Source organism: Dromiciops gliroides, chromosome 1, assembly GCF_019393635.1.
Source record: "Dromiciops gliroides isolate mDroGli1 chromosome 1, mDroGli1.pri, whole genome shotgun sequence".
Taxonomy (NCBI): domain Eukaryota; kingdom Metazoa; phylum Chordata; class Mammalia; order Microbiotheria; family Microbiotheriidae; genus Dromiciops; species Dromiciops gliroides.
In genome coordinates this window covers 4118396-4142385 of record NC_057861.1, presented here as the reverse complement: position 1 = coordinate 4142385, position 23990 = coordinate 4118396, and the positions used below count along the sequence as shown (strand labels likewise).

General features: G+C 45.8%; 1 protein-coding gene across 1 annotated transcript; it reads left to right on the top strand.

Annotated features, from left to right (window-relative positions):
- Positions 1-650: 650 nt before the first annotated feature.
- On the top strand, positions 651-16313 carry LOC122744197 (zinc finger protein 345-like). Its single transcript, XM_043989624.1, has 6 exons — positions 651-728; positions 1118-1247; positions 4588-4658; positions 11768-11894; positions 12480-12575; positions 14182-16313. Exons 1-6 carry the CDS (start codon positions 651-653, stop codon positions 16098-16100), a joined length of 2421 nt encoding a protein of 806 aa, XP_043845559.1. The 3' UTR covers positions 16101-16313.
- Positions 16314-23990: the final 7677 nt, after the last annotated feature.

Below are 23990 nucleotides of genomic sequence, written 5' to 3'. Positions count from 1 at the left end.
TACATTTGTTATATCCAACCACCAGTGGTATTCACTTCTTCCCTCGTCAAAATGAAGGCCAACCTGGGGCAGCTAGGTAGCAGTGGGTAAAGCACCGGCCCTGGATTCAGGAGGATCTGAGTTCAAATTCGATCTCAGACACTTGACGCTTACTAGCTGTGTGACCCTGGGCGAGTCACTTAACCCCAATTGCATCACCAAAATAAATAAAAAATGAAGGCCAACCACCATATTTTAAGCACCTTCTATGTGACAGGCACGTCTCACACCTATTTTTTCAGAAGCTACCCCATGCTAATGTTGGGTAATTTCTCAAACATCGTCTTTCCTGTCCCCAGCGGTCCCATCATGAGGCAGGCGGAACCCAAAGACAAAGCCAAGTTGTCCCGTTAGCCGGAGTGGGCGTGCTAGAGGCAGAATACCACGCGGACTTAGGGCAGCACATTGGGAATCACAGCGATCCCAGGCCACGCCGCTCCCTCATCATCCCGGACCCCTGTTAATACAGGCTCATTTTTGCTGGCCGCTTGTCCTCTATTTCTTCGCCTGTGGATTCTCCGGCGCCTCTTGTACTATTCCAAGCCCAGTGCAGCCCCGTCCTCCCTTCACTTCCCTGCACAAACTGCGCCAGGCCCTGGGCTGACCTGTAGATGCCCAGACAAAAGGAGGCCCCGCCTTCAAGGAGCTGGCATTCTAAGGCTGGGGAAGTCGACCTGAGAAAAGAGAAGGCAATCTGAGAATGGAGTGCCCGGGGAATCCCGGGAGGCTCCCTGGAGGAGGCGGCCCCTTCGCTCGGGCCGGTCTGGGGCAGGGGGAAAGCACTGGGGGGCAGAAGGGAAAGCCTTCGAGGCCCGCGTGGAGGACGCAGTGGATGGGGGAAGGATCCCCGGGCGTCTTTGGTTTCCCCATCCCTCTGGACTTCAATTGTCTGGGGACCACAGGTCCAGAGTAAGTCGCCGCCTCCAGCAACCTTTAACGCACAGGCTAAGAACACAACGCGCACGCGCACAAATCTGTAACCGCCGAACTAGGTTTCCCAGAAGGCTTTGCCGCCCAGACGGAAGTGATTTATCCGTGGCTCCGCCCCCTCCGCGCTCTACGTAACTTCCTCCCCTAGCCTCCTTGTTGGCACCGGAAGTCAGCCACTTCCGGATCTCGCATCTCTCTCAACTGCCCGGACTCTTCTTCGGCCTTTCCTTGGTGCGGGCTGCGGGACGGGCGGAGGGCTGATCTCTCTAGAGGGCGAGGTAGGTTCTGGCGCAGCTTCGGGCGCCATGTTTCTTGGTCTTCCTCCCGCTATATGAAGTGGCGTGGGGGGTGTGGGGGGGGGGGGAAGGCGGGCGGCGTGCCTACGGGCGTCGGCTGATCGCCGCGTCCATTGGACCGCTCAGGGGGCGGGCCAAACGCTTTATCCAATCAGAATTGGCCGCTGTTTTCCCACGCTCTCAGTTCTCCGCTTTCTCCCTGTGACAGTCTCCCTGGCGTCACTGCTGACGTCACGGCTCCCTTGGCTTCTATGTAACTGACGCCTGGGGTAGCTTGCATCTATCTGCCTTTTGGGCCAAGGGGAAGGAGGCTCACTCTGGTGTCACGAGGCAGTTCTTCAGGGTTCAGAAAACTCCTGCGATGACACCGCCTCCTCTACCCCCAGTCAGTTACAAAGCATTTATTAAGCGCCTACTGTGTATCAGGTTCTGGGCTGAGCGCTGGGGCTACAAAGAAAGGCAAGAGTCAGTCCAGTCCCTGCCCTCAAGGAGCACGCAGTCCAGTGGGGGAGACAACAAGCAAACACCCGTGTACGAACAAGATGCGGAATGAATGACACATTTATCAAGCGCAAAGTAATGTTTTCAGTGCTAGAGAAAGGACCGAAAAACAGCCCCTGCCCCCCCCCCCCCAGGAGCTTACAATCCACTAGGGAAGACAACAGACAAACACTTGTGTACAAACTAGAGTAGACGGGCTGAATTGGAGATAATCACTAAAGAAAGGGACTGGCGGTAAGGGGAAACCTGGGAGGGCTTCTTTAGAAGGTAGGATTTTAGCTGGTCCTTGAGGGAAGCTAGGAGGGAAAGCCTTCCAGGCGGGGAGAATAGCCAGTGAAAATAGCCAGTCAGGGGGCAGCTAGGTGGCGCAGTGGATAAAGCACTGGCCTTGGATTCAGGAGCACCTGAGTTCAAATCCAGCCTCAGACACTTGACACTTAACTAGCTCTGTGACCCTGGGCAAGTCACTTAGCCCTCATTGCCCTGCAAAAAAAAAGAAAAAAGAAAATAACCAGTCAGGAGGCTAGTGTCAGGGATACAACTGGGAGATTGCTCAGGGAGCCAGGCTAGAGTCAGCTTTTTGGACTCATATCTCCTGTTTGCCCCATCATGCCCTTACCCTCCTGTCTTCATCCTGGTCTCTTCTCTTCCTTTCTTCCTCCCTTTTCCTGTATTCTCCAGAGACCCTCTGGAGCCCTTTCTAACTCTCAGAGTCTTTGTTTCCAACTATCTTACTCTTCCTTTTCTCTTCACCCCCCTTTCCTTTTCACATTCTCCCTTCCCTTTTGCAGTCCCCCTTTCCAAATCTGAAGTCATTATCTTCTCTCCTATAAACTCTTTTTCTGTAAACATGACTATTTCTACTGAGTACACTACCATATTCCCATTCTCATAGGTTCCCAACCTTAAAATCATCTGTGGCCCTTTCCTATTCCTTTCCCTCTATGGTCAATCAGTAACCATGTTTTAGGAGCATAGATTTAGAAATGGCTCTCAGACTGCAAGAAGACTAACAGTGTTCTTTTCATTGTTCCAGAAATGACATGAGTCATTTATGAAGCACCTACTAAGTGCAGCCAGTATGCTTAAAGCCAAAGATAGAATAAAAATAGTTCCTGACATCAACTTTACATTCTTTGGTGGGGGGGGTGAGGCAACTGGGGTTAAGTGACTTGCCCAGGGTCACACAGCTAGTAAGTGTTAAGTGTCTGAGGCCGGATTTGAACTCAGGTCCTACTGAATTCAGGGCCTGTGCTCTATTCACTGTGCCACCTAGCTGTCCCCATCAACTTTACATTCTACCAAAGGAAATGACATGTAGACATATCAGTGAACTCAAAATTATTTGTTTTTCAGTCATGTCCAACTCTCTGTGATCCTATTTCAGGTTTTCTGGCAAAGATGCTGGTTTGCCATTTCTTTCTACAGCTCAATTTGCAGATGAGACTGAAGCAAACAGGGTTAAGTGACTTGCCCAGGGTTACAGAGCTAGTAAGTGTCTGAGGCTGACCTCAGGTATTCTTGACTCCAGACCCTAGCCACTGCCCTCCCTCCCTCTAGATCCTAGGTGCTCAAACTCAAAATAGTTTGTAAGTAAATACAGTGGACATAGCGGTCCCTGCTCCCTGGGGAGGCTGAAGCTGGTGGAGTGTCCACATGAAGTCTAGTATCAGTCTGGTGAGCCCCTAGGTGCCCCAGGAGGGGCAAGCCTGCCCAGCCAGAAAATGGAGCATGGCGAAGCTTCCATGCCAGTCAGTTTGGGAATTGGACCTGTGAACAGGCACTGTACTTTCAGACTAGGCAAGCTAGGAAGACCTGGTTTCAAAATGAAATCCTTCAGATTTTTATTCTGGAGGTAAGTAAGATATTTGGAGTAGGGGGTGGGGTGGGGGTCATCAAAGACCTCTTGTAGGAAGTGGCTTAGCTTGAAGGAAGCTCAAGATGCTGTGAGGCACAGGAAGGGAAAAGAGGACTTTCTGCTGAGGTAATGGGGACCGACTGGAATGATGTGGGTGGCCCTGGGTTTTAGAAGGGTTACCTTGGCAATTGTTTGGAGCAGGGAGTGGAGAGGGAGGGAGACTTGAGACAGGGAAGACAGGTGATTACGGTGGTCCAGGAGAAGGGATGAAGGAGTGAAGTCGGGTGGGGATTCTGTGGGGGGAAAGGAGAGATGCTGTGGAATTAGAATGTAGACTTGGGGGGGGGAGCAGCAGTGCAGAACTGGTGCAGCCGGGCAGGGCCCAGGGAAGTATCTCCATGGCATCTCATCCCTCCCGTCCTGGACTCTGTCCTCTTTGCCATGGCCTTTGTCAGGCCCTTCATCCTGTGCTATCATACGAGGCTCCCACCTGGTTTTCCACTCCTAGCCGATACCCTCCCCAGGGACAAGTGTGAGTATCTGTCCCCTGCTCATAGGAATTCACAGTCCAGGTTACTCAGCCTGGCATGTCACTGTGGTGCCCCCGGTGATGCAGACTTCATTCCCATCATTACCAATCTAAGCTATAGCCAAGTGTAGTCAGTTGTGACTTGGTGGGGGTTTTCCTTCCATAAATGAGACACACACAAAGAGACCCAAGCTACTCCCTCTTCCATCGCCTTCTGTCTGCAGCCATGCCCACGGGTGCCCGAAATTCACTGGTGACCTCAACCCCTCAGGATCCTTACTTCCCTTCAGAACCCCCTTCAGGCACCTCTCACTTGGCCCCTACCCACACTGGTCAGTACCCTCTCCCTCCACAGGTTGTCTAATATCGACTTACTTTGTGCACATCAATTGCTCCACAAAAAAGTGAGCTTACGGTTTCCTTTTTCTCCTTAGCTCCAACTTCTGAGAACTCTGCCCAGGTGAACACAATGGCTCCTGTGCTCCTGCCCACTAGAGATCACCAAGTACGTGAGCGTTTCCTGTTTGCTGAAGTAACATCTTGCTTCTCATGTTGTGTACATGCCTTTTCCATCTCCTATAACCCAATAAACTTGGTCTTTCAAAGAATCATAGATTTAGTCCAACCCCCCATATTTTATTGTATTTCATTTTTAAAAAGTTATTTTAAAACGTGTTTGGGGTTTTTTAAACATCACTGCCCATTCCCAGCATCTCCCTTTCCCTTCACCCCCCACCAAGTTAGTCAGACCCCGCCCTAAGCCAGAGCAGTCAGTGCCTTGGGCAAGCCTGTTGGTGTGTGCTGCCTTCCCCAGCACGGCCTGTCCTCTCTGGGGAGAGGAGCAGCATCGATTTCCTCCTCCATCTTCTGGACCTGTCATTCATTGTCATTGGATTAGTCTGAACGCTGAGGCCTTTTAGTGTTTTCCTTTATACCCTTATGGTGTGTTTCCATTATTATGCATGCCCTGCTTTCTTCCCTCTTCATAAGTTCATGGGATTCTGTCCTCATTTTCTCTACATTTCTTACATTCGCAGAATGTAAGAAGGTCAAAGGAAGACACAGCATTCATTAAAGGTCCCACAGTGCCAGGCACTGTGCTGAACACCGAGGCCACAGATACAAGCAAGATGGTGCCTGCCCTCAAGGCACTTCTACTCCAGTAGGGAAGGACAACACAAAGGGAGGAGGGCGAAAGGCAGACCGAGGGATGCAGGATGTTTGTCCGTAGCTCAGAAAGGTTGTGGGGGCCTGGTTGTGGCAAGATAAGGCCAAAGCCTGTGGGGCAGAGCCCACTCTATCAGTGGGAGGGGGTGAGGGCAGCAGGAGGCCAGCTGGCCTGGTATAGAAGGGGCTGGGACCCTGAGCAGAGCACTCTGGGAGGCCGCCCATTCCTCTGTGGGAGGTTGGCTCTGGGTGGGGGGGAGCTTTTCTTCATATCGCTCCTCACCTTGCCCTCTTGTCCCCTCCACCCGTCAATGCCAGTTCAGCCCTCGGGGGCCAAAGGGAGCAAGTCTAATCCTTATTCCTTGGGCAGCCTCTGAAACGCTCCAAGGTGGCTGTGGGGTCCCTCTGAGGCTTTTCTAGCCTAAACATCTTCATTCCTGCGGCTGATCTTCGTACGACTTGTACTCTCAGGCGTTCCCCGTTCTGGTCTGGCCCAGAGGGCTGTTCAGCTTGTCATCGTCTCACTAAGTGCTGTGCCCAGAAATGAACACGCCTGGTATGGTCTGAGCAGGGCAGAGCCTCTTCTTCTCTATCACAAACCCACAAAGGGACCGGTCCCTACCTCCCAGGACTCCCAGCAGTTCTACCTTGGCAGCTCCTTGTAGTTGTGGAGAATCATATAGCGGAGAGAATCCCCCATGTTGGTGCTTCCACCTTTCTGAGGACGCATTCATTTAGGCGAGTCGAGAAGTTTCTCTGCCTTTTACAGAGTAAGCGTAAGCAAACAGCTGCATGAATGCATCCACTCTCCCTGCTCTGTCACTCCTCGGTGCCCACGTCTAGTTCCATCCCTCCCTGTCCTCCCAATGACTTGGCTTTCTGTAAACCTGATTTTCTCTCTGTTTTAGGGGGTGCTCTTTTTTCATTCCCTTTGCTAGGATTTTTGGGTTTGGAGTTTTTTTGGCGGGGCAATGAGGGTTAAGTGACTTGCCCAAGGTCACACAGCCAGTATGTGTCAAGTGTCTGGGGCCAGATATGAACTCAGGTCCTCCTGACTCCAGGGCCCGTGCTCTATCCACTGCGCCACCTAGCTGACCCCCTTTGCTAGGCTTTTTAAAAAGAGTTTATGTTTAAAAAGTGGTGTTGCCTTTTGTTATTTTCTCTCTCCAGGAAATAAAATCGTTTGCTGCCCCTTATTCAATATCCAGGCTTATTATGGCAATGTATGTATATCCTTGTTAAGGATACACGTACGATACATGGTGTGAGTAGGAGCTCTCAGTTGGTCCCAAGGACAAACACTGGACCATCTACCCTCAGCCTGCTAATTAATTCTTTGTTTTGTTGTTTTTTGGTGGGGCAATGGGCGTTAAGTGACTTGCCCAGGGTCACACAGCTAGTAAGTGTTAAGTGTCTGAGGCTGGATTTGAACTCAGGTCCTCCTGAATCCAGGGCCGGTGCTTTATCCACTGTACCACTTAGCTACCCCCTCACCTAATTAATTCTTTATCTCTCTGGGTTCAAAAGGCAATCTATGAGTATGTTCTGGAATGACCTTGGGAATCACCCAAAATACAGAACTCTTTCTACTTAGCTCAAGCCCCCACCTTAGGAAAATTGGGGACATCTCTTCACTCCGATTTTCTTTTCTTCCTTCATCTCCAACATAGAATTTATTGGCATTAACAAACATCACTTAGTAGCCACGAGATTTATTAATGGAAAAGAAAAAATTTAACAGCACATGAAGAGAATTGGAGTCAAAATCATCTCTGTGCCCTGGGAATGCCGGGGAAAGAAATTGCTGATTAAATAAAATTCCTCTTACCTGCTGGTTGTTAAAACATCTCTGCATCGTGATTAAGTATGGCTGGCAACAGTACCTATTAACAGATCCTTGGAGATATTCCTATCAGTTTTTGTTGTCTCATATTTCTTCATTTGAAAATTGCTTGTTCATATCCTTATCTTTTGAGGAGTGGCTCTTGCTTTTGTATATTTCTTCTTACATCATTTCCCTTCTATAACTTAAATATCAGACCTTTCATAAGAGAAGGGGAGGATCACACATAGAGTGGTGGCAGGTCCTGAGGCTGTCTGGTTCAGTGTCTGAAGCTGAGAGGCCAAGTGACTTGCTTAGGGTCACACAGTAAGCATCAGGGTAGAATTTGAACCCAGCTCCTCTGACTCTAGAATTTTTCACCTGCCCCTTTGCCTACTCTTCATCCTCATGACCTCCCACCCTTTGGTCCCTCAGTTCTCTCCCAGACCATCTCCCTTGCACTAGAAACTCTTTCCTCTTCTCTCCATCTTGACCCCTTGGGGTGCCCATTGGACTCCACACTGTTCTCCTCTCTTGAATCCATGTCCCCTTATCAGATCATGCATTACATATGTCCAGGCCTGCCAAGCCTCGGCCGAGACCACCCCTACCATCTCTTGTCCTTATGCCTACACACTTGCTGAATGAAGGTGGAGAAAATCATGCAGCCCTTCTGACTGGGTCCCTTACAAGGTGTGTTACACAACCTCGGGCCCTCACTGCTGCACGGCGATCCTCTTCTACCTTCCTCATCACCTCATTCTCCCCACTCCAACAAGGCTCTTCCCAACCTCATTCATCCACCAGCTCCCATGGCTCCCGCTCCCCAAAGCTCTCAACTGAGAACCTTGAGAACGTCATATTTTACAGAAAAAATTGGGGCCATCTACCATGAGCTCCCTCTTTTCCCCTGCTCTCATCTCCCATCACTCAGATGCCTTCTGACACCTTCTCCTCCTTCACCCCTGTCTCACAGGATGAAGTGGCCTCCCTCCTGGCCAAGGCTGACCCTTGTCCTTGTTTTGTTTTGTTTTGTTTTGTTTAAGTGAGGCAATTGGGGTTAAGTGACTTGCCCAAGGTCATACAGCTAGTAAGTGTCAATCATTTGAGGCCAGATTTGAACTCGGGTACTCCTGACTCCAGAGCCAGTGCTCTATCCACTGCGCCATCTAGCTGCCCCCCCTGTCCTTGTTAAAGTGACCCAATTCTATCCCATCTCCAACAAACTGACTGCCCTCTCTGTCATCCCCACTTTTACTTATTTTCATCTCTTCTCTCCTGGAGTGTTCCCTCCTGGCTACAGATACACCGGGGTCTCCCCTACACAGAAGGGTCACTTGACCTTCCATCTCTGCTGACGATCATCCTATATCTTTCCTCCCTTTTGTGGCTACAACAGGGTCCCCCATGTTCTCTCCTCTCACTCTCTGCTTCTGACCTCGTTCTTCCGCCCAGACTGCCCTCTGCAAAGTGACCAGTGACTGCTTAGTTGCCAAACCCAGTGACCTTTTCTCCATGCCCGTGCTCCTCGGCCTCTGCTACCTCGGACCCTGTGGATCACTCTCTCCTCCTCCCCGCTCTGATGGCTCCTTCTCTGTCCCCCTCCCTGGCACCTCCTCCGGATCACACCCTCTCACCCTGGGTGTCCCTGGGCTCTGTCCTGGCTCCTCTCCTCCCCCTGTGCTCCTTCGCTGGGGGATCTTGTCAGCCCCCATGGACTGAATGGCCATCTCTGTGCTGGTGATTCTCAGGCTCAGCCGGCCTGCCCGGGTCGCTCTGCTCAGCGCCCGCTTCACGTCTCCAGCCGCCTGTTGGACATCTTGAATTGGACGTGCAGTGTTCACCTTAAACTCAATTTGTCAAAAACAGGATTCATTTTGTCTCCCCCAAACCCTCCTTCCCTCCTCATCTTCCCTATTATTGTTGAAGGGAACACCACCCTCCCATTCCCTCCGGCTTCCAACCTTGAAGTCATTCTCAACTTCCCCCCCACCCCCCATCCAAGCTGTTGCCAAGGCTTCTCGGGCACACCCCCTCCTTTCCTCCAACACTGCCTTTGCTCGATGCAGGCCTTCATCACTTTGCCCCTGGACGAGCTGGGGGGAGTGGGGGGCTGCCTGCCCCCAGTCTCTCCCCCTTTGGGCCATCCTCCATTCAGCCATGAAAGCAGGTCTGACCACACCCCCACACCCCCCAATAAACTCTAATGGCTCCCTATGGCCTCCAGGAGCAAATACAAAATGCTGTGCTTGGCATTTGAAGCCCTTCATAACTCGCCCCTCCTCCCTTTCCAGTCTTTTTACACCTTATTACTCCCCACACGTACTCTTTGCTCCAGTGACGCTGGCTTCCTGACTGTTCTATGGACAAGACCCTCTGTCTCTTAGCTCTGGGCATTCTCTCTGGCCATCCCTCCTGCCTGGGTGCCCTCCCCCCTCTGCTCTGCCTACTGACCTTCCCGGCTTCCTTTAAGTCCTGACTAAAATCCTGTCTTTTATAGGCAGATTTCCACAACCCCTCTTAATTTCAGTGTTTTCCCTCTCTTAATTATTTCTTGTTCTGTGTAGAGCTCCCTTTGCATGTATTTGTTTGCATGTCATCTCCTCCATTAGACTATGAGCTGCCTCAGGACAGGTACTGTCTTTTGCTTCTTTTTGTATCCCCAGTGCTTAGCACTGCCTGGCACACAGTAGGTACTTAATAAATGTTTATGATAGAGCCAAGATTCTTGGTTAAAAGATTTTCCCCCCAGTTAACCATTTACCTTCTAATTGCATTTATTTTTTACTCAAAGCTTCAAAAATTATTAATTTTTTTGGGGGGTGAGGCAATTGGGGTTAAGTGACTTGCCCAGGGTCACACAGCTAGTAAGTGTCAAGTGTCTGAATCCGGATTTGAACTCAGGTCCTTCTGAATCCAGGGTTGGTGCTCTATCCACTGTGCCACCTAGCTGCCCCCAAAATTATTCATTTTTACTTCTATGATCATCTCTATTCCTTCTTTAGTTAATAATTGTTCCCCACCCTTGATTGTGAAAATTATCTCTCTTTTCCTCTAATTTATTTATGACAGTACCTTCTGTATTTAGGTCTTGTATTTATTTGGGGCCCAGGTGGTATGAGTGTTGGTCTAAACCTAATTTCTGCCAAATTACCCTACAGTTTTGCCAACCTTTTTTGTCAATTAAGGAATCCCAACTCAGTCATAAGCGTCCTTGGGTTTATTAAACACTATGCCACTCTGTTCCATTGATCAAATATTCAGTTTTTTAACCAGTACAAAATAGTTTGCTGATTAAATGAAGAAGGGAAGGAAGGAAGGAAATATTTATTAAACATTTACTATTTGCTAAACTCTAGGTATACAAATAGCAAAGCAAGATCATCCATGTTCTCAAGGAATTCACATCTTGACCACATGTATAGGGCGGGCGAAAGGATCCCCTGGTCTTAAGGGAGAAGCTAAGGGTAGGTAAGATACTGGAGTGGTTTGCCAGTTCCTTCTCCAGCTCATTTTACAGATGAGGAAACTGAGGCAAGCAGGGCCTATTGCCTGGTGGTACGGAGGGCCCAGTGGGAGAATTGCTAGGCTCCCTTCATTCCTACTTTTTTTCACGGTTTCCCTTGGGACTTTTTTTCTCCAGGTAAATTTTGTTATTTTCTCTAGATCAGTAAATCAGGATGATGATAAATTTCTATAACACTCGGCTTCCAAAAACTACTGTCTCTAGGATAGGTTAGAGAAGATGTTGTGAGGCAACAAATCCTAAGGAAATTCAGATTTTAAACTGAATAGGAGTAAAGCAAGGGACGTGACCGTCAGAAAAGCCATCTGTCCACTGCTGCCCTCAGAGAGGCCTCACCTCTGGAAGGAGAGAGCGTTTGCCCTAGTCACGCCCAAGAAGCACAGAGTCATCACATACAGTTATTAAGTGAAACATGCCCAGAAGAAGGCAGCCAGAGGGGTGTGAGGATAAAAAGATCCTGGAGAAGGGAGGATAGCTATCTCCAGGTATTTAAATGGCCATGCTATGGGAGGGGCAGCTAGGCGGTGCCGCAGTGCATAGAGCCCTGGGCTTGGACTCATCTCCCTGAATTCAGATCTGGCCTTAGATACTTACTAGGTGGGTGACCCTGGGCAAGTCACCTCACCATGTCAGCCTCAGTGTCCTCATCTGTAAAATGAGCTGGAGAAGGAAACGGCAAACCGTTCCAGTAGCTCTACCAAGAAAACCCCCAGTGGGGTCACCAAGAGTTGGACATGACTGAAAAACAACAACATAGGAAAGAAGGATTAGACGTAACGTTTGGTTGCTAGAGACAGAACTAGCAACGATGGGGGGAAGTTGCCAAGAGTGAGATTTAGGTTCAATGTAAGATTAAGATTGCCCCAAATCAGAGCTTTCTGAAAGCAAGACAGGTGCTTTGTGTACCTCCTCCTTGGAGTCTTCATGCTGAGGCTCCAGCCCCACCCTCCGGGGAAGGAGCAGACGGGATTCTGTGGTTTGGGTTTGGGTTGGACTTGGTGGCCTCTGAAGGTCCTTCCGCATATTAGATTTAGTGATTCTGTTAGAAACCAACCATACCCATCCTCCCAAATCCACGTGAATATATTTGGTATTTCAGGAACTGGTGACATTCAAGGATGTGGCTGTGGAATTCTCCCCAGAGGAGTGGCGGCACCTGCACTCTTTTCAGAAAGCACTGTACAGGGATGTGATGCTGGAGAACTATAGAAACCTGGTCTGCCTGGGTAAGAACAGCTTCCCCCTTTGCTTCATATTCTTGCCATTGGAGGGATTGTCTTTCTTCATTAATAGCTAGCATTTACATAGCGCTGTTTGTATAGGTTTTCAAAGCACTTTACAAATACTATCATTCAGCCCTGGGAGATAGGTGCAGTTTTACAGATGAGGGAACTGAGGCAAACAGGTGTGAAGTAACTTCTCCAGGATCACACAGCTGGCAAGTGTATGAGGCTGAATTAGAACTCAGGTTTTCCTGACTTTGGGCCCAGTGTGCTGTGCACTCTGGTACCCCATTACATGCTATAGGGTTAAAAGGAAACTTGTAAAAGCGCTTTGGTTTGTACCAATCGAAGGTGTCGGCTTGAGCTCCTGCCTCTCGCTGTGGTCTGGCAGCCCCAAGATTCTTCCCTTCTGTCCCTTTCATCTGAGCCTATGTCCTTTCCCATCTACTTCCTAGAGAGTTAAGGGTGTCTTACCTTAAGAGGTCTTTGTGTCATTCTCTGGGCCTTCCTAACCTGGTCATTTGTCTCCAAAAGAGACACTGGTCACATCCTGAGATGAACCTAACACATTTCCTTTTTCCCCAATAGGGCTGGCTGTTTCCAAACCAGGTATGATTTACCAGTTGGAGCAAGGGAAAGTACCTTGCATGCCAAAGGGTGATATCCCAAGAAGCCCCTATGCAGGTGAGTGAATGAGACAATAAACCAACCACAGCTAATCTTTGAGGGGGAAAGATTTTGAAAACATGGGTCAGGGAGGTCTCCCCCAAACTTCCTCTGCCAGGGAAGAGCCGGGAGGCTTTCCCTGATGAGCTGTTTTGGCTTCTCTGCACTTAAATGAAAGACTTTCCTGACACCCCACCCCACTCCCACACCCATGGACTGCCATTCTCAGATATGAGGGGTGTTTTTAGGAAGGGCTAGCTTGCTCTTTTCTTCCTTACTTTGTTTGCTCTTTCTCGGTGTCCATTCTGATTTCCTTCCTTTTTTATTCATTATCCTTTTTTAAATGTGTGTCTTAACACAAAATATACATTTGGTGTGTATTATTTGCGACAAAGCTATCCATCTGGCTGGCATGCCACCTTCTGGTCAATTTCTTTCTTTTTTTTGGGTGGGGGGGGTCAATTTCTTAGTGAACATTTTAAAAGGATTATGTGGCTGTAATAACGTGCTTTACATAATGTGAAATGAGGAGGGCTGTAAGTGCCAAACAGAATAACTTGGATGCAATTCTAGAGAATTAAAGGGAACTCTGTGAATTTTTTGGGCAAGGGAGTGAGATAGTCCCATTTGTGCTTAAGAAATATCCCTCTCGGGGGCGGCTAGGTGGCGCAGTGGATAAAGCACCGGCCCTGGATTCAGGAGGACCTGAGTTCAAATCCAACCTTGGAAACTTGACACTAGCTGTGTGACCCTGGGCAAGTCACTTAACCCCCATTGCCCCACAAAAAAATTAAAAAAAAAAAAAGAAATATCCCTCTCGGGGCAGCTAGGTGGCGCAGTGGATAGAGCACCAGCCCTGGAGTCAGGAGTACCTGAGTTCAAATCCAGCCTCAGACACTTAACACTTACTAGCTATGTGACCCTGGGCAAGTCACTTAACCCCAATTGCCTCACTAAAAAAAAAAAAAGAAATATCCCTCTCATAGCAAGTGCTACTGTATGGAAAGAAGGTGAAAAAGTGGTGGAACAGAGACCAGGTAATTCTGATGAGAAGTGATGAGACCTAAACTAGAGTCATAGTCATGAGTGGAAAGATAGATTGTAGGAATACAATCAACAAGACTTCACAGGTGATTAGAGGGAGAATGAGGTGTTTGGAGGACACTCAGGCTGGGTACTTTGGTCATTTGAAGGATAGAAGTACCCTTGACAGAAATAGGGAAGTTAGGGAAAAGGTAGATTATGGGATTCTGTTTCCTTCATTTGGAAAATGTCTTACCTAACTACTTCACAAGGTTGTCTTAAGGATAATTCTTTTCTTTTCTTTTCTTTTTTTCAGTGAGGCAATTGGGGTTAAGTGACTTGCCCAAGGTCACACAGCTAGTAAGTGTTAAGTGTCTGAGGCCAGATTTGAACTCAGGTACTCCCGACTTCAGGGCTAGTGCTCTATACACTGTGCTACCTAGCTGCCTCCAGGATAATTATTTTTATAAAATATAATTGACTAAACATAAAACAGAATATAAGTTTGACAATAATTTTGGTTAATGGAGGAGAGAGAACACAGACCCAAGTGGTAAACAGAAGAAACAGGAGATATTTACAATTTACAATTTTCTTTTAGATTGGGATACTAGCCCTGAAACCTTGGAATCAGCTCCAAAGATGGACATCTGTATAGAAGAAAAGTTCACAAGGAGGAGTCTCTTTCTTTCCAAGTTTGGAGAAGCCTGGGAATGTAATGCCAACTTAGAAAAGGAGCAGGGAAGTAAGGTGAAACAGTCAAGGCAAATTAAAAACACTCTAAAGAAAGCTCCCCAAAAAGGGATAGGACATGCATATAATAAATGTAATGGAGGCTTCTATCTAGGACCAGTCCTTTTCCCCCAACATAGAGTAGCTGTTGAAAAGAACCTCCATCAGTGTGATATTCACAAAAAGAACTGCAGATTCCATTCACACTTGAATAAATGTAATAGTATCTGCTCAAAGAAGATATTTTCTAAGTTTAATGACTGTGAGAAATTCTTTAGTTATGATTCAGACCTTAATGACAACCATAGAATACATCTTGGAGAGAAACCATTTGGAAGTGATGAATGTAAGAAGGCCTTCCCCAATAGCACGAACCTTATTCAACATCAAAAAATTTCTACTTCAAAGAAGCCTAATGAATGTAATGAATGTGGAAAGGTCTTTAGTCAGAAGACAGGACTTACTCGGCATCAGAGAATTCACACTGGAGAGAAACCATTTGAATGTAATGAATGTGGAAAAGCCTTCAGCCGGAAGACAGGACTTACTGAACATCAAAAAATTCATAATGGAGAGAAACCTTATAAATGTAATGAATGTGGAAAGGCCTTCCGGCAGAGAATACGCCTTACTGAACATCAGAGAATCCATACAGGAGAGAAACCTTATGAATGTAAGTCATGTGGAAAGGCCTTCCGGTGGAGCTCAGAACTTACTCGTCATCAGAGAGTTCATACAGGAGTGAAACCTTATAAATGTAATGAATGTGGGAAGACCTTCTGCCGAAGGACAGGACTCACTCAACACCAAAGAATTCATACTGGAGAGAAACCTTATACATGTAAAGAGTGTGGGAATGCCTTCCGCCAGAGAATACGCCTTATTGAACATCAAAGAATTCATACTGGAGAGAAACCTTATGAATGTAAGGAATGTGGGAAGGCCTTCCCTAGGAGCACAGAACTTACTCAACATCAGAAAATTCATACTGGAGAAAAACCTTATGAATGTAATCTATGTGGGAAGGCTTTCCGGTGGATCACAGAACTTAATGAACATGAGAGAGTTCATACTGGAGAGAAACCTTTTCAATGTAAAGAATGTGGGAAGACCTTCCGCCAGAGAAGAAGTCTTATTCAACACCAGAGAATTCACACTGGAGAGAAACCTTATAATTGTAATGAATGTGGGAAGGCCTTCCGGTGGAGCACAGACCTTACTGAACATCAGAGGATTCATACTGGAGAGAAACCATATACATGTAAAGAATGTGGGAAAGCCTTCCGTCAGAGAGCACCACTTGCTCAGCATCAGAGGATTCATACTGGAGAGAAACCTTATAACTGTAATGAATGTGGGCAGGCTTTCCGATGGAGAACAGGACTTACTGAACATCAGAGAATTCATAATGGAGAGAAATCTTTTAACTGTAAAGAGTGTGGGAAGGTTTTCCACCAGAGAACACGTCTTGCTCAACACCAGAGAATTCACACTGGAGAGAAACCATATAAATGTAATGAATGTGGGAAAGCCTTCCACCGAGGTACACATCTTACTCAACATCAGAGAATTCACACTGGAGAGAAACCTTATAAATGTAAAGACTGTGGGAAGGCCTTTCGCCATAGAACACCTCTTGCCAAACATCAGAAAATTCATACTGGAGAGAAAGCTTATGAATGTAATGAATGTGGGGAATCCTTTTACCAAAACAAAGACCTTAGAAAACATCAGATAATTCATACTGGAGAGAAAACTCAGGAAAAAGGAAAGGGCTTCCTAGATTAGCTGATTGTTTACTCAACATGAGTGGGTTCATACTAGAGGAAACAGAATGTAATGACTATAGGAAATTCTTCCTTGAGAAGAAACAGCATAGGAATCATACTGGAAAGAAACTTTGTGAATGCAATGATTTTGCATTGAAATAGCATGAGCAAGCCTTCAGCCAAAGTACATATTCACTTAATATTAAAGAATTTAAAAGGAAATCCCTATAAATGAAGCAAATTCCTGTCTCGTTTCCCAGTGGCTCTTCCAAACCTTTTTGTCCTTAAGACCATATGTATCTCTTTAAATCTTATGAAGACAATATATAACATAAGTTTTTTTTTAGCTCATAGGAAAGGTATTTATTAAGATGAATAGTAGGGGCAGCTAGGTGGCGCAGTGGATAGAGCACTGGCCCTGGAGTCAGGAGGACCTGAGTTCAAATCTGGCCTCAGACACTTAACACTTACTAGCTGTGTGACCCTGGGCAAGTCACTTAACCCCAATTGCCTCGCTTTAAAAAAAAAAAAAGATGAATAGTAAAAGCAGTAACTACAAAACCCTCCAACAACCTGAGATGTACTTACTTAAGAAACTACAGGGCATTCGTGGGAAGAGTGGCCATCAACTTGCAGTACAGTAGCAGTGAGGGATACATATAAAGAAACATGTGGCCAAGGCCAGTCCTCCTCCTTGTATGGCAAGGACTAGAGATCCCTTCCTTTTAGAGCCCTTTCTATAACAAATCTTGATTGCCAAGGCCTGTAAAACATACTCTTGACTGAGAAAATTATGGCAGTCTCATTTTTGTCCATTCCCCCTTAACTCCCAATCTTCCAAATTGTTTTCTAGTCACAAAAGAATATGTACATTTTGCTAAGGCTAAATCCTTGGCCTGTGCCCTTGATCTTATCCTTTCCTTACTACTCCAGAACTTTATTCCAGTACACATGCTCTTGCTCTTGTGTGTGCTCGCTCTTCCCTTCCCTTCCCTTCCCTTCCCTTCCCTTCCCTTCCCTTCCCTTCCCTTCCCTTCCCTTCCCTTCCCTTCCCTTCCCTTCCCTTCCCTTCCCTTCCCTTCCCTTCCCTTCCCTTCCCTCCCCTCCCCTCCCCTCCCCTCCCCTCCCCTCCCCTCCCCTCCCCCTCCCTCCTCCCCCCAATCTTTTTTACTCTTTACTGCCTCTTAAACATATTCCAATTCTCCCAATACCAAAACAAAAACAGCAACAAATTCATCATTCTCACACAGCTGTATTTTTCCTGCAGTTACCATCACATTTCTTCTCTTCCAAACTTCTTTTAAAATATTCTTATATACATTGTCTCTAATTCCTCATCACCACCACCATCTCTATAATACCTTCTAGTCTGACTTCTTCCCAGCCACCCACCTAAAACTGCCCTCTTAAAAGTCATGGACTGGGGCAGCTAGGTGGCGCAGTGGAGAGAGCACCGGCCCTGGAGTCAGGAGGACCTGAGTTCAAATCTGGCCTCAGACACTTAACACTTACTAGCTGTGTGACCCTGGGCAAGTCACTTAACCCCAATTGCCTCACTTATAAAACAAAAACAAACAAAAACCAAAGTCATGGACTGGGGGCAGCTAGGTGGCACAGTGCATAAAGCACTGGCCCTCAATTCAGGAGGACCTGAGTTCAAATCTGACCTCAAGACAATGAACACTCACTAGCTGTGTGACCATGGGCAAGTCAATCCTTATTGCCTTGCCAGAAAAAAGAAAGAAAGAAAAAGAAAAAAAAAAGGCATAGACTTCCTTATCACAATATTCAGTAGCCATGCTTTCATCCCTTTCCATCTGAAGTCTTAGACACTATGGATTACTACCCACTTTTGCATATTCTCTCTTCAGAATCATTGCATTTACTTGATTCTCATATGATTTTATATGCTTCCTCCCCCCCCCCCTGCCCTTTACTGATTATTTTTTGTTCCCTAGACCTTTAAGGGGAATGTTCCCCCAAGGTGTTACTCTTGGCCTTATTTCCTCTTGCTACTCTCCCCATTGGGAATCTCATTGAACTTCCACTTGGGGGAAGAGCCCAAACCAGTCATTCCTCATTCTCTAGACTTCACCACAATTCCCCCAAATTGTCATCTCCTTCCCCTCCCTCCACTTCTCAGCTTTTGTTTTTCAACTTCCCTTCTATATATTGTCTTCCTACATTAGAATGTAAGCTCCTTGTGCCCAGGGCCTTTTTTTTTTTTTTTTTGCTTGTATTTGTATCCTCAGGGCTTAGCACATAGTGCCTGGCACATAGTAAGTAATAAATGCTTGTTAACTGACTGAGAAAAGATCGTCAAAAGTGTGTCTGAGGCCAAAGTGGGAAAAATATGACATAGAGAAGAGGTATCTTGAGCAACAACTTTTTTTTTTTTAATCTCCACTGTAGTTTTACAGAAAACCCCCACCAGCTGCAGCTTTATTTGGATTTTAGAAGAGAGAAGCAGACACTGCAAAGAGGCACATTTAGGCTCGATATCAGGAAAGCCTTCCTAACAATTCAAGCCATCCAGAATGGCTTCTTAAACAAGTCCTGAGCTTCCTGTATTTGACACCTTATCTTAGCAGGTAGTGAGCTTCCTCTCTAAGCATAGAACCATCTTTCTGTTAGGCTATAACTTCTTTAGTATGACTTCATTTATAGTAGGAATGCTAAGCTTAATACTATTAAGTTCCTCTGGGAATATGGTCATTGTTAAAGGATCTCACACTCAAAGTACCAGTAGCTAATATAAATCTTATGAACTATCTAAAAAAAAATAGATTCTTAGCATGTTTTCCCTTTCCACCACTCTGCTGTTATCACTACTGAAACGTAAAGGGGAAATACAGGATTGAAGACCATTTAAATTAGTATTATTTAATTATTAAATTTAAATTAGTATTATTTTGTGTTGCTGTGACCAAAGAATTCATTATCAAATGGCTATCTTATTGGTGAAGAGAATTTCTATACTTCACTTGGCTGATACTTAGAAATCAGAATTATCTGTAAAATGAGCTGGAAAAGGAAATGGCAAACCACTCCAGTATCTTGCCAAGAAAACCCCAAATTGGGTCACCGAGTCACACATGACTGAAAATACGGGATAGTGATGGAAACTTACTCAGTGTCTTTCCTTATATTCCTTACCAGAACTTTCACTTCACTCTCATAGTCTTCAAGAACCCAAAGGTAACCCCTTCCCACACCACAATGTGATTGTAGGAAACAGTCCTCTGCAGTAGACCACATTTTTACCATCAAACAACTGGCTAAAAAATGAAAGAATATAGCATCCTATTCTTACTGTTTAATGATCAAAAAACATTTGATTTGGTAGAACAAAATACCACTTTAAAGACATTGATATGGCATAATTATTGGTGATTTTTGGAAAGATGTTCACAAATGACCTTGTTAAGTGATACAGTGTTTTGTGGTATTAGGTGATGTGTAAATCAAGGAAACATTTCCTTGCCAAAGGTGGTCTCAACTGTTATGAAAGAGATACAGCAGAGTCCAAGTCGAAGTAGGATTCTCTATACATGGTTTGTTTTAATCATCTAGCACAGAGGTCAGCAAAATCCAGCCCGTGGCCTATTTACATACTGCCCATGAGCTAAAATAAAACTCTACATTTTTTACATTTTAAAGTAAAATAATACTTTAAAAATGTAATTAAAAAATCTTAGCTCACTGGACCATACAAAAATACTCTGGGGGCACTATCAATGTCTGAGCGATTGACTAAGAGCTAGTAGAGGAGGAGGGGGAGATCACCTAGAGGAGGAGAAAACCCGGAATGGATGACGATGGGGCAGGGCAGCGGCAACGCTTCTGATTGGGCGAAAGCTCTAACCCCACCCCTTCACTGTCCTATGGTGTTTCAGTTTACGAAGGGCGTGGCACACCATAGGACAGTTCTCCCTCCACCAGGCTCTCTCCTTTTCAGAATGAAAGTCACCGCAGCCCAGGCGGCAGAGGCACCTGATTGGGTCTCAGCCCTAACCCGACCCTCGCACTCAGTCCAATGGAACGCCGACGCGAGAAGGGGCGTGGAGGGGTGGGAGTATGCAAATTATCCCTTCCTCCTCTGAACGGGAATCATAGCGGCCCGGGCAACTGCGGCGCCTTTGATTGGGCCATAAGCGTAATACCGCCCCCCTTTATCCAATGGGCTATTCAATTCAAATAGGGGGCGTGAAGATTAGACAGCGACTTTGGGAAAATGCGCATGCGCCTCTGCCCTTTCCTCTTTTCGTTCTTAGCGAAGTGGGAGGGAAGGTGAAAAGCCTCGAGGCCGAAGTTTCGCCTCCAGCCCCACCCCCGCACACCTGCGCCCGCCCCGGGCCTACCTCCTCATCTCTTCCCAGCTACACGCTCAGGCCCAGGCCCGAAAGAAGCAGAGGTGATCAAGAAGATGGGATCTGGAAGGGGCCTGGTTCACTGAAGTCACGTGGTGGTCTGGTTCCCAACCCCTCTTGGGGAGCAGTGACTTCTGGGAAATGTAGTTAGGTGGCCTTTTGATCACACTCATCCGGACTGCCTTAATGTGTTCCCTAACCTCAATTCCCTTAGCTTCTAATTTTGTGGTTTTTACCTCTTTCTTTTTCTTCTTTTTCGTGAGGTTTCGTGAGTTAAGTGATTTGCCCAGGGTCACACAGCTAGTAAGTATTAAGTGTGTGAGACTGGATTTGAACTCAGGTCCTTCTGTATCCAGGGCCGGTGCTCTATCCACTGCACCACCTAGCTGCCCCGAGTTTAAGATTTCTACTGGACATCCAGTTGGAGATATCTTAAAGGCAATTGGAAATGCAAGATGAGGTCAGCAGAGACGCTGGGGCAGGAAAGCTAGATTTGAGAATCATCAGCATAGAGGTGGTCATTAAATCCATGGGAGGTGATGAGACGACCAAGTGAAGCAGTACAGAGAATGAAGAGGACCCAGGACAGAACCCTGGCACCTACAGTTAGAGGGAATGATCTGGAGGAGGATCTATCAAAGGAAACTGAGAAAAAATTGTCAGAGAGGTAGGAGGAGAACTAGGAGTGGGGAGGGGGTTCTGAAAACCCATAGAGAAGAGAATATCAAGGAGAAAAGAGCGAGATGAGAGAAGAGAGTATCAAGGAGAAAATAGTGAGATGAATGAAAACTGAGAGACAGTTTCTGGGTAATTAATAATTAATTTATTACCAGCCTAGCTGGTAATCAATAAATTGATGGTCATTGGTTTCTCTTGTAACCAAACTCCTCAAGGAAGACCCTTAAACACCTTAAATTCTTTCTGAAAGGGAGCTTTCTGACAAGTGAAACTCAACCCTGACTGGTGGGCATTTAATGAGGAAGTGAACTAAAACGCCTTCTGTGATTTTGGTTTGATCAGGAGACTCAGCAGTCTCTAGCTAGTTCATCTCCTTCATGAGCTGGGTTGCCCTAAACTCTAACATGAGACATATGATTAGAAATGTGAACTCTCTTTTAATTAAGAAAACATGCTTAAAAACATGCTGTTATGGGGCAGCTAGGCGGTGCAGTGGATAGAGCACCGGCCCTGGAGTCAGGAGGACCTGAGTTCAAATCCAGCCTCAGACACTCAACACTTACTAGCTGTGTGACCCTGGGCAAGTCACTTAACCCCAACTGCTTCATCAAAAAAAATAATAACACATGCTGTTATGTGAAATTTATCTTATTGCAAAATGCTGTTAGGCTACTTCCCTACTGAGTTATTAAAGTGAATGTGATAACAGTCTTTGTAATAATGAAGTACCTGTTGCTTTAAATTCTTATGATTTAATAAAAGGTTTGAAGACCCCTGCAAAACACACACACACACACACACCAGAGTTGTGATCTGAATTTGTAACTGGACTTGGGTAGTTACTCTGAAATGAACTGAACTGATTTCATTTGGCTAAATTAAGTTTAGCATCTTATTGGACTGTTAAAAGATAGTGAGATAGTTCAATGGGATATATTCTTTTCTAAGCTAGTCTCCTAAAGGGAAAGGCTTCAGTCTTACTAATTATAACTGCCCCATACTATGAAATACCAAGTCACAGACTAAACATTTTAAAGTACTATTGAAATTCTTTAATGCAACTTTTAAGTCCTAGAAAAATCCTGATGTGGTAAACACTATATACCATGCAAAAATTTTCCTTGTATTATGAAGGCCGAGAAAAGCTGTTTACACAAGCTATTCCCCCCTTTCTCCCCATTTTTTGGTCTGAATGCTATTGTATCATAAATGTATCTGTGACAAACATATTTGAAAAACAAAAAGGGTTAACAGCTTGAGTCCTTTGTCTCTGTTAACCTTTTTAGGTACTATTGATAAGCACTCAAGCCTCAGTTTTTCTTTTAACTCCTTTTTGCTACAATAGATAGGTTATCTGTTAACCCTTTTAGCCTCCTCCATCACTATTATTATTCTTTTCTTAATTTAAAATAAAAAATCCTCATTTAATATTGTTTTTCAAATATGGGAAATTCAGGAGTTAAATGTAGTGAAATTGCATTTTGCTACCAACTCTTCACTGTGTGTGAACTTATGGTGAAGAAGTGGGAACAGCAGGACAAGGCTGACCAGGTCTTTTGGGTCTGGGAAACTGAAGAAGCCATCCTCCCCAGAGCTTCCATCACCAGATAGACTTTTTAGTTTGGGGGGAGGGGGGCGCTGTGGCACACAAGGGGTAATAGATTCAATTAATTGAGGGTGGGTTTCTCCAACTTGCATGACAGCTACCTGTCCAACTTGTGTAGCTTTTCATCAGCTTGTTTTTTAAGCCTCATCTGCTGCTGGTTGTCCACTCGTTTGCACACAGTTGTTGTGTTTTAAGGGTCTATAGAATTTTAAATTTTGATCGGTGTCCTAGCATCGTCCCTTAGAACAGCAGCTGGTAGTGACAGTGTTGGGAGCTGAGGACAGACTGCACCTAGATCCCAGAAGTTCTGCAGCTTGCATACCTTCTTGAGCACTTACAGAAAAAGATGATTAATATGCCCAAGTCAGTCCTTGACCAAGGTTCTGAAGCCGCAGCCTTCGTTTTCACGAAGGACATTATACCCAGTTATGACCTGCTTGTCCACATAGACTCAGATAAAGGGTCTCATCTCATTGTAGTCTAGAAATGGCTTGAGGCTCCCCCTTTGGCTTTATCTGCAAACCGAGGTGGAAATGATGGTTGTGAATAGATGAAATTCTAGATGAGATTTTGAACAATAATCCAGTCCTAATCTGTAATTAGTGAAATTTGCTGCTTGAGGTAAAGTCTCTTGGGACTTTAATTTGTTGCTATTCTAAATCTTGAATTCAGGTATAAGTCTCTGGCCCCTCCTAAGGCCACTAGTTCATCAGTCAAGAGAAATGCCATGTGCCCCTGCAGTCTGAGGTCTGCCACAGGTGGATGTCAGTCACTGGGAGAGGGGAAAGAACAATCCTTCAAAGGTGAAGGTAGAATTCTCTTGACCCCCATCTTGGTAAATAAGACCTTTCCCCACCTCATTATTTCTGATCTTGTCTTACAATTGGCTGCCTATGGTTCATATCTGAAATCAGACAGATCTAATGCTGCTTTTCTCTTCACAGAGCAAATCCCATTGATAAGGGCAAGTGTAAAAGAAGATGAGCCCCATTGGTGATTTCTGATTAATATTGAGCCTCTAGCACATCCTTGGGCTTCAGATGGATTAACATGTCCAGTAACTAGACATTGTCATGTAAGACAAGAAACATTTATGAAATGCCTACTGTGTGCCCAGCTCTGTGCTGAACACTGGGGATGGAAACATAATAATAATAAAACAAGACCATCCCTTAAAGGAGAGGGGGAAGAGTAAGTAGCCCCATGGTATGTGGTATTCAAGAGAAGCAGAAGTCAGAAGTGAATGAAGCATCTC